General features: G+C 43.8%; 1 protein-coding gene across 2 annotated transcripts in view; it reads right to left on the bottom strand.

Annotated features, from left to right (window-relative positions):
- pcdh17 (protocadherin 17) overlaps nucleotides 1–13695 on the bottom strand; it is a 67388-nt gene that overhangs the window by 52637 nt on the left and 1056 nt on the right. Inside the window, exon 2 of one of the 2 annotated variants that reach the window (XM_086290345.1) lies at nucleotides 10633–13218. In XM_086290345.1, coding sequence (XP_086146471.1) covers nucleotides 10633–12918 — 2286 coding nt within the window. In that variant the 5' untranslated portion in view covers nucleotides 12919–13218. Of the gene's footprint in view, nucleotides 1–10422; nucleotides 13219–13695 lie in introns of both variants that reach the window. The other variant, XM_086290335.1, reaches the window with a different exon arrangement.

The raw sequence follows: 13695 nt of genomic DNA, 5'->3' as shown, positions 1-13695 counted from the left end.
ACACCTTTGAAACTGAGGGGAAAGCATGAAAAAAAGAAAAGGTGTGTAGTGTATGATGATCTTGATGCACTAGATACTAATCATTCAGTACTTGCTCATCAATAGTTACAAAAGCTCTGCAGTTAACTGAAGTCATGAGTCAGCTTTGACCTTCCTTAACTCATTATTCCAATGCCAAGTCAGCCCGAAAATCTAAAGCAGAGCTAACACACTGTTCATATCTAAGTGTAGGAAGGAGCAGGAATATAGTATTTGAGCACTAAGCACTTTTCAATTTGAAGTAAAAAGTCTGACAGCTTGATAAATATGCTTGTTTGTTTTGGTTCAGAAGACTGACAGCCCCCTAATGTCTGTTCACTAAATATGAACTTTATGGTGACAACAAGACTTGAATGTTCAGCTATCGAATCAACCAATCACGGCAATTCAGTGCATTTAGGCCTGCACTCTGGTCTTGAGCATCAGAATGGGGAAGAAAGGTGATTTAAGCAATTCTGGATATGGCTGGTCTGAGTATCTGAGAAACTGCTGATCTACTGAGACTTTCTCCACACCACCATCTCTTGGCTTTGAAGAAAAAGGTAGTGAAAAGAGAAAATATCCTGTGAGCAACTGTTCTCTGGGTGAAAACGCCTTGTTGATGCCAGAGATCAGAGGAGAATAGCCAGGCTGCTTGGAGGTGATAGGAAGGCAACATTAACTCCAAAATCCACTTGATATAACCAAGATGTGCAGAAAAGCATCTCTGAAAACACAACATGTTAAAACTTGAAGCAAATGAGTCTCGGCAGCAAAAGACCACACCAGCTCACCAGAATTAGACAACAGACGGGTGGATTTGGTGTAAAGAGCATGAAAGCATGGATCTAACCTGCAGCCGTTCAGATTGGTGTTGGTTGTGCAATGTTTGCAGGGATTGTTTTGGTTTTGGTTTTTTTGCTACACTTTGGGTCCCTTAGTACCAAATGAGCATTGTTGGTGGTTTAGTCCATCCCACTATAACCACAGTGGACCAGTCTTCAGATGGATGCTTCAAACAGCATAACACAAAATATCACAAAGCTCAAATCATCTCAAACTGGTTTCCTGAACATGACAATGAGTTCACTGCACTCAAATTGCCTCCATAGTCATCAGATCCCAATCCAATAGAGCGCCTTTGGGATGTGGTGGAACAGGAGATTGATATCATGGATGTGCAGCTGACAAATCTGCAGCACGTCAATACGAACAGAAATCTCTCTGAGGTGTGCTTCTAGCACTTTTTTGAATCTGTGCCATAACGAATTTAAGGCAGGCCTGAAGGCAAAATTGTCCCCAACCCGGTACTACCAAAGTGTGCCTAAAAAGTTTGCTGGTGAGTGTATGATTACTGATAATAACTATTAAAGGGGTGATAACATTGAAAGGGATGCACAGAGCCAGTCCAGCCAAGCACAGTTGTTAAGCTAAGTTAAGCAAACAGCCTGTTTGCTATAGCAAGAAATAGTTAGCAAATAGCAACAGCCAGAGACAAAGGCTATGTAAGTTACCATCTCCATGTGTTTATGTTTAAAGTGACTACATTGAAACTGTAAACTGCCCCAGGATAGCCCCACCCTCACCTGCATGTTTCATACGACAATGACAAAAGCAGTTTCTTTTAGGCATATCACCTACACCTAGTTAAAATACTTGTATATGGCACACAGTCAAAATGAGGCTCAAGCTAATATTTTGGTAATATTGTCAGGAACTGCTGCAATTATTATGCAAAGTTCATTCTAAATGGGGAAGAAAATAATTCTTCTTTAATATCTAATTAAATAATGGGGATTTACACAAGTAACTAGAAATATCTGCAGAGTAGGGCAAACACTCAAGAATACATAAAAGACATTCATAAAATAAACTCACCAAGTCTGTATCCTTCAGCTTTTGGAGTCATTTGTAATAAGCTAGTATTTGACTTCAGCTTATGTTCACATTTTCCAACTAATTATTAAACCCTCTCATCGTGTACTTATCCAACATGTATTCTATTTTTATTTAGGAAAAAAAAGAAAGAAAGAAAAAGCTTTTTTTGTAATTTAGTGCTAAAACAAGCCATCACAAATTGTGGTCTTGTTTGTGGGTTAACAAGACAGAAGCTGAGCGCTTGTGAACAAAATCATTAAAGAGCAAATTATTCCGTTTGAATTGATGGAGGAAAAGCCATTCTGTGGATGAAAGGATTTTAGATATTTCCCCAAAGCACCAAACCAAGGCCAGACGCAGATACATAAATACACACACACAGAAAAAAAGGCACAGAATGCGTGCATATGTCTAATATCAATACATGCACAAGTGCACATACACACACCTGGGTTCTCCCCGTCTGCTGCAGATGGACTATGTTTCACTTCAAGGTGACCTATCTACTGTACATGTATCGGGTCAGCGGGGGTGAGGCAGCTTAGCCAAGGAAGGAATGGAAGACAGAAAGGATACTGTCCGTGCACCTGGGTAAAGGCTGACAGGAAAGGCTTTAGGATAATGCTCCGTTGTCAAAGTTCCGGACGCTGGTTTCTCTCGCTCTCTTTTAAGTGTGTCTATGGTGCATTAAGAATCTGTCAGAGCAGCTTTAGTATTAATCAACGAGCCCACAGAAGAAACAATCGCACATAATCTCGCGCTCTAAACCCCGGTGACCTTCTCTTCAAATGCATAGATGAACTCCCCTTCAAACCACAGTCATTTAAAGACACACGCAGAGGCAAGCGCACACACACACGCACACACACGCACACACACTCTCACAGGCCCTGGCACCAGCGCTGGTAATTTGTTTCCTCCCCACTCTCACCCTCCCTTGCAGACTACCTGATTGGTTTCTCCCACGGCTGCACCCATGTCTCTCCACCTGGGAGTACATCGACTCAGCATGTCAACGTGACCTCAGAAGAGGACGCATTTTTAGACAGTGTGTATGTGCATGTGTGTGTGTGTGTGTGTGTGAAGAGAGACATTTTACCCCATCAATCCAGGGAGTAGAGACGAGGGGAGAGGGAGAAGAGAGGAAACAGGAGAAAAGGAGACAAAGTTCCATTCATCATCTCAGCAGCGTTGAGAGTGTATAAAAAGCAAGACGCATTCAGAGTCATCACTGAGCCAACGCTTCCATCGTGGTACTTCATTTATTAGGACAGTGCGCAGATCAATACGCCAGACATATACACCCTGTACTGTTGACAAGATAATCTCATCATTATGAATTTGGCTTGGGTCGTCAGTAACATGAGCAATCGCGACGCTTATCAGAGATGACAAGAGCAGAAAGAAAGGGAACCCTAAAATGGGGAGAGAAAGAAAGCACGGGAAAGCCAGGGAAGAGCGAGCGAGCGCGAGTTCTTCTTTTACTAAACAATGCTCAGAGCGATAGATAATGAAAAACAGTATTTCAGTACCAAACAGAGCAAAAATCAATAAGAAATGGAGCAAACCAGCAATTGATCTGTATGCTAAAGGCCCCAAAAAGATTTCTTTCTAAGACATAAACCCAGAGAGGGGGGCCAATTGAGTACATCTGTGTAGTACAATAGAAAAAGATGAGACCGGCCAAATATCCCATTTTCAATACACCATTAGCACTCTGCATCGCCGTCGCTACCCCGAAGAGCAGGCAGAGGCGACGTCTGACAACAAATCTTGTGTGCCCACCACTTAAAGGGCCTTTTGTTTAGACAATAACATCTGAGAGCGCCGACTCATTCGCCTCTGTTGCCACAAACACATAACAGCCACTGCAAAACACAGCGGCTGTCAATTCCCTTCAGACGCGCGCAGGGCTTTAGACATGGGAGTCAGATTTCAAACTGCGCTACAGATAAGCTGGAACAGAAGAGACAGTGGGATCTCTGGATCGCTCTTATTAGAGCGTCAGACGTTCGCAGAGACATTCACAGCACGTGCACGCAAAAAATAGAGACTGGCAGAGTGAGGAAACAAAAAAACAAAAAAAAAGATGCTCCTCATATTGCAGCAAATTGTAATTTCCTGATTGGGAAGAGTGTAAGGAGAGAGTGTACTCTCCCAATCGGTAGTGATTGCGTAAAGGGAAAGAAGTTGTTCGGAAACAGACTGTTTTTGACACGCAGTTAGGTGAATTTAGAGGACATAAAACGGTACTCATTGTGTATCCCTCCAATCAATTAATCTCATTACTAATGTAGCTGTGGAAGTGCTGAACTGTAAAAGGCAAGGACATGGGGAGAGAGAAGGAGAGAGGCGAGCGGGATAAATCACTCCTCTAATACTAATGAGATAGAAGGTGAGAACAGATTCGCATAACTCATTCTTTCGGCTGCGTGTTGTTTCTGCAGCACATGCCTAGGGGGCACGGTGAAGGAAGATGTGGCAGAAATAAAAGCTCTCTCCGGTTGGACCGGCGCCAAGACACAGCGGAGCGAGCGAGTTCTACTTTGTTTGACTTTGAAAGTGTTTGATTTACAGCAAGGAGACCCAGCTGCTGGCAGCTCAAAGAATGCATTGCCACGCCGTGTGCAGCACGCAGCCGTCGGTGTGCTTGTGTATGTTAGCGCGCATTACTGTGTGGTCACTTTTATCTATACCCATCTATTGCTGCGGCTGCGACTCCCCGCTGCCTAAAACGTTAAGTCTAAAGACCCCAGGAGGGATCTAAGAGTCTTCAGGGGGCAGGCGGCCACTACAGGGAAGCCCATTCCAATCTGAGGGAACCAGCAAGACCGGTGCTTCAGAGCACAGCTGGTGGTAGCTCTGAGGGTATGTGTGTGCACGCACACAAACCCCCCACAAACACAGGTAGACACATGGTAGCTGAATGCTAGATTCCTCCACTGTGAAGGTTATGCTTTATGTTGTGTTCTCGTTTGTTTGGGAGCTCTGTTAATGCCTGGTTGGCTCCTTGTGCCTGACTTGTTTGAGCACAATGCCAGCAGCAACAACGTAACTAGGGACATGCACAAATGTTTATTTATCGCAATCATCCGTCTTCCTTTTTTTTCTCCTCCTCCTTTTATGAAATATGACACGTCGGAGGGTATTCTCTATAAAAAAGAACACCTTACAGTAGAATGGTTGTAAAGTGACAGCATCGACCGTGTAGGCGTGCACCTGCCAGTGTCAGCGTGGTCAGGAAAATAAGACACAACGGCAGCCAACATCAGCTCATGGTCTCAGCAGCCTTGTAATTACAGAACAGCAGAGTAATTAATAAGTCGCAAAGGAGTCGCCAGCCCGCATATGAAAAGTAAACCAAGCTAATCAACGGCACTTGCTGCTCAATGGAATGACATGATAAGATGAAGCTCTGGTGTCAGGGAATTAGGCAGAAGAGTGCTGCTCATCCACTCCACCTCTATTACACACAAACACGCATAGAGGCACACACAAACACACAATAACTAAGGAGTGGATGTCTACTGACAGGCCACAGTCTTATTATCATGCCCATGTCATCTCCAATAGGCTGCTTCCTACTGAACCAAGCAAATTGGTTTAATGTGTCCGGCCAATTTGGCTATCACAGAGCTCAACTTGTGTTTTCATATCCTGTTTCTTTCTCTACCCTCGCAAAAAAAAAAAAGAGAATACAATTCTTCCATTGCCTTGCACTGTCACCCCGGTGGGTTTGTTAAAAATAATGAAATTACGCAGCGCACAGGCACGGCAGCTCGCTAAAAGGACATCTAAATAACACCAAAACGTGGCACTCTATACATACAGCACGTTGTTTTTGTCTCTTCTATATCCGTTTCAGTTTGATCCACAGTTTGATTTGACTTGAGTTTAAGTTACAGAGAAGGAGTGCGAGTGTGTAGCGGTGAGCATATAGTCAGGGGCCAACATTTCAATTATTCAGCAGGGTTACTTGGATTTTTGAAAACTTGCAATAAATAAAACATTGACTTCTACAGCTGCAGTGAAATCTCAAGCAAATTCACCGGATACTCGTAGCATCTGTATTTGCAATGAACTGTTAATTGCACGAATGGAAGTTTTATGCCTGTGAGCCTGTGTGATGTTTTCTGTGTCTAAAGAAAACATTAACAGTGAGCGAGGAAGACAAAGACAACAGATGTGTGCGTTACTACCACACCGGACTTTTCTAAAGTCTTTCAGGTAACTTTTCTAAAAATCTAAAAGCGTCACAGCCCCACAAGCAGAGGGGAAAACGAAACGCACCCTAAGGACAGGAACGAAGCGAACGAACGCTCAAATTCTGCTTCTGTCAGAGAGTCTGCGTCTTCTGTTTCCATCTTGGCCGGCGTTCTTGCCCACCGTCTTCCGCCCATTTCCACAAATACGTAGCCAGAGACCATCGATGCTTATCGTGACATCTTCCGCTTTCCTCTGATTTGTTAAATGATTTATTAATGAAAGAGGATGCAAACATAGCTGCTGTTCTGTGCATTACAAGAGCTGCTACAGCAACGCTGTTGAAGTGCGCACCTTTGCGAGCACCACAGATGAAAATGCCAATAATGGCAACTAATAAACAACAGCGTTTCTGTGTTTTGGCTTAAGAGAGATGTCCTAATTTACAGCACTTCCCTCAGGCAACGCTCTACTGGTATCTATCATATGAGCTTTGGGGAGATAAAGAAAAAAATAAAAGCGCTTATTAATAATTCAGATTTTTAGTGTGTAGCGTTATGTACAGTAGCAGCAGGTTTATTTGAGGAAATATATAGATATACCCTGAGGTAAGCTGATATTTTTTAAGGACTGGCAAGCTCAAATAAAATTAATCTTGCCCAGTGACTCAGAGCCTCAACTGGGGGACAAATGCACACAAATTCCAAAAAGGTTTTTTTTGTTGTTTTTTTTTTAACTGTCTCCCATTCCTGAAATGACTGCCTGCGCATCCAGTTGCTATGCTGTCGATCAAGGTTTCAGTGCGTACAGGTTTACCAAACTTGTTCCAACAGAAAGCTCTGGAGGAAAGTAGTTATCTAAAGATGAAGGGAGAGAAATGAAATAAAGAGTGCTTTTCTATTCACTGCCTCAGTGGCCACTGAGGTGTGGGAGCAATTTCAATACAATGCACAGCGGAGGCTTTGATAAGACTTTTCAGCGGAATCCTCAAAAACAGTCTTCACACGTGCATCTGTGTGTTTGGGTGCACGAGCGCGCGCGTTTCTTGGAGGAAGGGCGTTTCAACGTTCGGACAAATACAAGATTGTCACGCTCATAAAAGAGTAGGGGCTCTGTCACGGAGCCTGCCAGCTAAAGGCTTAAATCACACGCCTGGAATACACAATGACGTTAAACCTACACACATCCACACACACTCACACAATCTCCCTAAATTATGCAGAGTAAGACCATTCCTCGAAGCATCAATTTTCAAGATCTGCTCCGGCTACATTGCTGGCAGGTATGTGCTCAGTCTAAACAGTGATTTTTTATTTTGTTTGTTTCTTCTTCTTAGTAAGTACGCTTTTCAAATGATCACAGTCACCACACTTGACGTTTGTTTTTATTCCAGGAATATTTAATTCACCGAATAGGATTTTGGATCTTTTTATTGTGTGTGAACTCAATCCCAAAATTCCATAAATTCAGATATTGTCACTCAAAGAAGTGCGGCTGCTCGCCTGGCAAATCCACAAGAAAAAGAAAATGCTATATTTCATGTGTATGAATGTCTGGCATTTCTCATTAGAGCAGCAGGGAGTCTTCTTTGCAAATGACAAGTGACAGTGTCAAGTCAGCAGAGACTGGAGCCCCGTTCCTCCCCGTCACCCCACACAAGGCAGAATGCCGCCACCTAAAGGCAGCTCTTATAGCCTTCCTCACACCCCCTTTTCATTTCTTTTTTTTTGCCTTTGTATTACTTGCACCTTATTAACGCGAACGGTCTCCCACTAAGACGAGAATCTGCTTAATTAGAGTTTTGTGGTGAATCTAATTAGAAACAAAACGAATCAATATGATAAAATATGGGCCGTTTGAACGCCATGACACAAGGTGTCTCTAACTGTTTGGTTACAGTGATGATGTCAGCTGTTCACAAAAGTAAAAGAAATGGAAAAAAAGAGGAAGGTGCATACTAGGTGCACATGGCTGCCTAAAGCATGCTCGTGACAGATTGGACTTAAGTGTGAAGTGATGAAAAGTAATTCCTTCTTCCCGAACACTGAGACAATTTGCTGCAGACTGGTCTTAACCTTGATTCTACGCTAAGTAATTCCCTTCAACGCCTTAAGCAAAATTAGGCATCATTACTTATCATCCATCTTCTTATTCCAGGAATTCTCTCTACAAATGAATCTGGCACTGTGGTGACAATGATAAGGGCAGCAGAGCTCTGCTGATGTGTTCGTATTATTCCCTTCTCCCAGCTAGAAACCAACCCTAGCCTTTCTGCCAGCTCACTGCTATAAAACATCATTAGAGGCCGGAGTATGGAGAAAGACTGGAAGTTGAAGACAACTACAGCGGCTCTACTTGGAACAAGTTTGGTAAACCTGTATGTACAGATGAAGACAGCGGCACTGAGGTGCCCTTGTGAAAGTGATTGACCATGCGATATGCTCACCAAGTTTATCCATCTCCTTATTTATTTTTTTCCCATATAGCCTCTCCTTTGTGACAACTGTAGTGACAGATGGGCTGAGAGGCCTTGGGATCGATAGAAGGGGAATTCTGTCTTTGTTTCCTGACATTTTTCCCATAGCCACGCTAGCCGACTCAGGTTACTTACTGTCCACGCGCAGGGAGAAGCGAGGATGGAGTAGGGAGGAGGGAGGAATGAGATACGCTTCTGTAAAGCCTCTGAAGAAACTTAATGCCTCAGGCCATCTCCCTCTACACAGGTTTCTGTTGAATAATACAACAGAGCACCCTGAACGCCTGATGCGTCGAAGGGGACCGTCTGTAAACAAGACACCAAGGAATGTGTTGTTGCCTTTCCTGCTAGTTTCCCCTTTGACATTCTGAATAAAGAGCGAAAAGGAAGCTCTCAAACTGTATGTGTGTGTGTGTGTCTGTGTGTGAGACAGCCTTGTGTTGTCCAATTCATCATCACTACATTAACAGAGAAACAGCCTGCAGAAAGGCCCAGCAATTATTCTCTCTCTCTGATTAGGAAGCCTTAACGATCTTTTTGCTGACCCTTGCCCTGTGCAGCTGGTTCATAATAGAAGCAGGGATGAGGCTGAGAGTGAGAACAACAGACAGTGGTCTTCCTCCCTGGTGGGAATATGTCACATCTGATCACCGTCACGATCAAGTCCTCATCCACTGAAAGCAGTGGGGAAGCAAAAAATGTAAAACAGAAAAAAGAAAAAAAGAAAAAAGCTAAAAATTAATAAAGTGCAACTGGCAAAAATGTCATGCCCTAACAGTGTCAAGCAGTATAAGACTATGATATAAAATTCAGTGCCAAATCATAGCATATGTTCTCTCAAGGTATATGTTCTCTCATAGCATTGTCAGATGAAAAACCAACAAGCACTTGGAGAGAGTGGGGAAGAAGATGGAGGTTCTTTTAGCAGGAAGAAACTTACAGAACCAGAATCAGGGTGGGCGGCCGCTTTGGCCAGAATAACGGGTAAATATCGTAATAAGGGTAAACTGTGCCACGACTGCCCATTATCCCCAGCATTACATACCAATGTCTTAAGCAGGCTCTAATCCTTGTCTGACACGACAGACTTTTAATGGGCTTAAGGCCAAAGACACAGAGAAGTTATCACATTAGAGGCTTATACACCCAGTACTCCGCTCAAAGACTTATGAAGTAGCTGTGAAAATAGGTACAATCTCCTAATCTCTAGGAATTAAAACCCACTAGAATAAACCTCATATAGCTATAGAATTTCATGTCTCACCAAAAGAAAAGGGAGAAAAGAAAAAAAGAAAAAGCATCAGTCATTACTTGGAGGAGCTTCACTATCACTAAGACATCTGTTGCTGTCACTCTGTATATGTTTAAATTTAGAAAATATTCAGGTAAAAATCATTTAAACAAAACTGATCTAGATGTAATTTTTTGGATTAAAGCAAGAACATTTCTTTGGAATTATGACAATGGTCCAAAATAGGATATATACCTGCTTATAACACACGCTAAGCTCTTGACTCCACAGCAATGAGATGACAGCGACCGAAAACTGATTTCAAAAGCCTGCCGTGACATATTCCAAGCACAACCGATTTGTGTTGATGTCACTGGCTCTGTTCTATGAGAGCACCAGAATGACTGTTTAATCCTTCTAATGCTCACCCCCCCACCCCCCTCCTTTCTTGTCTTTGTCTCAGTGCTTCTGGGCCTCTCTGCCTGTCCTTGTCCTTTTTTTTTTTCTTTCATTTTATAAAACAAGGGGTGGGGGGCCGATACAGGAAGTGGGACCTTTGTGAGTCCTGTGACGTAAAAATGGTGGCACAACAGTGAAGGAGTGCAATTTCTCTTACCTGTATGATGGACATGCGGTTAGTAGGTGTGTCTGTGGTGCTGGTGACTGGGCCTGTGAAGCTGGTGTGGCATCCCACGTGGCCTTGGGGCACGCTGAGGTTATTGGCAGTGGGTTTGAGGTACATGACCTCTGACCTTGGTGAGCTGAGTGGCAGACGTGTCTGGTAGTCAAAGTACATGGGAGAGGTGGCCAAGGAAGGGCTGCTTACCACATTCATCACATTCATGGCATCCCGCTCCTCCACCTCGCTCTGCACCAGCATGATGTCGTTCTTGTTAATCTTCTTCTTCTTCCCTTTCCCCAGCTGCGGGTGCGAGTACTCTGCAATGCGACAATTGTAAGTGCGAATCTCCTTGTTTTCCCGCTTGCACTTGATAGCTATGGTCACCATGGCAGCCAAAAGCATGATAGATATGATGCTAAGAGTTACAATAAGAGGCAAAGACATGTCCCAGTTCTGATTGTCCTTCATGTGCGGCAGTCCATCAGGAGGTCGTCCATTGGAGGCCTTGATGATGAGCCTGGCGGCAGCGGTCAGAGTCGGCTTGCCGTGGTCCGATACTCGAATGATCAGCTCAACAATGGGGCTCACGTCGTCCCAGAATGGGTGAGCCGTTCGTACCTCGCCGGTCACTGGATCAATCTCAAAGAGATGTTCCTCATTGCCATCTGATATCTCATAGGTAAGCCGCCCACTTTCACCGTAGTCATTGTCTACCGCCCTCACTGTGGTGACAATGTAGCCAACGCCAACATTACGTGGCACGTGGATTTCAGCGGTATCATTCTGAAGAAGCGGCAAAACTATGACAGGGATGTTGTCATTGACATCCAGAACACTGATGCGCACTGTAGCATTGCTCTCCAAGTGCGGAGATCCTGCATCCTTAGCCAGAACCTTGAAGTCAAAATATTTTATTTGCTCATAGTTAAAAGATCGAACAGCATAGATGGCTCCATTAGCAGCATTTACATTAACATAGGTGTTGACATCACCCCCACTAACATTGGAGTTAATTATGCTGTAGTACACGGTGCCATTTTGCCCAAGGTCTGGGTCATGTGCCAGAACTGACCCCAGGTATTCCCCAGGTATATTGTTCTCAGGAATCTGAAGAAGGTAGACTGACTTGGTAAAGCGAGGGGTATTGTCATTCTCATCCAGGATCTTTACTGTGAAGGATTTTGTGGAGTTCAGAGGAGGTATGCCGTTGTCTTTGGCCACAATGGTGACATTGTACTCGTCCTGCATCTCCCTATCCAAGGGCCTGTCTGTCACCACTGTGTAAAAGTTGTCATAGTTCTCTTCGAGTTTAAAAGGTACATTACCTAGGACTCTGCATTGAAGCTGCCCATTCCTGCCTGAGTCCTTGTCTGTGACACGGACAAGAGCAATGACAGTGCCTGGAGGAGCTGCCTCACTGATGGCCCCCTGTCTCACAGACACAAAGCCTATAGATGGCCAGTTATCATTCCTGTCAAGCACTTTAACGGTCACTTTACAATGGCCTGGGATTGGATTGGGACCTAGATCCTTTGCCTGGACGTCAATCTCAATAACTGGGCTTTCTTCATAGTCAATTTCACCCTGAATCTTTATGACTCCTGTTCTTGAATCTATGGAGAAAAGCTCTCGGATTCTCTCTGGAGCATAGCCACTAAAGGAATAGACTACTTGTCCATTGTTCCCCTCATCAGGATCGGTGGCATTTAGATCAATCAAGACTTTTCCAGGAGGTGAATTTTCAGGAATTTCCACAACATACGAGGGCTGATCAAACACAGGGCTGTTATCATTGGAATCAATAACTTTAACATTTATCTGCATGGTGCCTGACCTAGGATATTCGCCCCCATCAGTGGCTGACAATATAAGGGTGTGATGGCTTCTTTCTTCCCGGTCCAGTGGTCGTTGAATAACTAATTCTGGGAATTTAGTCCCGTCACCACGGGATTTTACCTCCAAAGAAAAGAGATTGTAGTCATCGCGTGTTATTTGATAGGTTTTCAGGCCGTTTTCCCCTGCATCTGGGTCATGTGCGCTGGTCAGGGGAAAGCGTGTCCCTGGGCCTGCATTTTCAGAAATGTCAATATCAATCTGATCCGAAGGAAACATAGGTGAGTTGTCATTGATGTCCTGAATATCTATCTTGATCATGCATATCTCCTTGTCGTTGGCAAACACTTCCATTGAGAGCTGGCACTTGGGGTTTCTCTTACACAATGTTTCCCTGTCGATGCGCTGTTTCGTATACAGCAATCCGCTTTGTGGGTCCACGTCGATGAGATGCGGGGCTGAGTTCTCCAGCACTCTGAAGTTGGCTTTCTTACCCTGTCCTCCCTGCCCAGTCTGTTCAATTCCAAGTCTGGCATCTTTGGCAATGTTCCCAATCACTGTACCCGGACCCTGCTCCTCTGGGACAGAGTAATTCAAGTTTTTCAATGTCAGGGCTTGAGCCCACAAGAGCAGGAAAAAGAAAATAGAAAGATACATCTCCACTCAGTTAAAAGCTGCTATGATCTGTGTTGAGATTAGCCCCTCCTTTTAACTGTTGATATTTTGCTCAAATGTGGTATTTCTGTTATCCAGGACAAAATAAAGAGTTCTGTTCATCATGCGAGGCCTTGACATTTGTCTTTGTGGATTGTTTTTGCTCTGTCGCTCTCTTCCTCTGCGAGCAATCGGTGGCGCTGAGCACCTAATTTATATTCAGCTGAGCATCCAGACTCATCTGAGCAATAATCGGGATCCAGTCTCCAAACAGAATAGTCACTGCAAAGTGTTCAAAACCACCTAAGAAGGAAAACAGAAACAAGATATAGATGTTATAATATACATGAATCAATTAGCCACTCAAATGAAAAGACACTGAGCCGCACTGGCCATTCTGCCAGTAAGAAATCAGATCCACCTCTGAGCCAAAAATGAAACAAAGCTCATGTGTAATTCATCTCCACATTTACGGAGGAAGCTTGTCAATTAGTTAACCTTGGGAAGACACTCCACGCAGCATAAAATATATGGGCAAATAATGATTCTCCTTGTAGCTTATTTACTCCATAAATACCACATCCTCAGTGCATGTTTTTTCAATCTATCTCTAATGTACAATGGACTACCTGACCCGAGCGCGATAATGGCCCATTCACACATTAGGAGAACTCAAACTGGAATAGGACAACTTCAATAATGTGGTATCACTGCAGGCGTACAACTGAACACGGCCTATTGTGGCGGCTATTTGAATAAGTGTGTATAAAATGAGCCTCT

This window comes from Aulonocara sp. 'chitande type north' Nkhata Bay, linkage group LG1 (assembly GCF_057382095.1).
Source record: "Aulonocara sp. 'chitande type north' Nkhata Bay isolate Kocher_YH1m ecotype deep benthic linkage group LG1, A_spYH_male_GT1.1, whole genome shotgun sequence".
In the NCBI taxonomy this organism is placed as follows: domain Eukaryota; kingdom Metazoa; phylum Chordata; class Actinopteri; order Cichliformes; family Cichlidae; genus Aulonocara; species Aulonocara sp. 'chitande type north' Nkhata Bay.
This window is presented reverse-complemented; position numbering and strand designations above follow the sequence as displayed.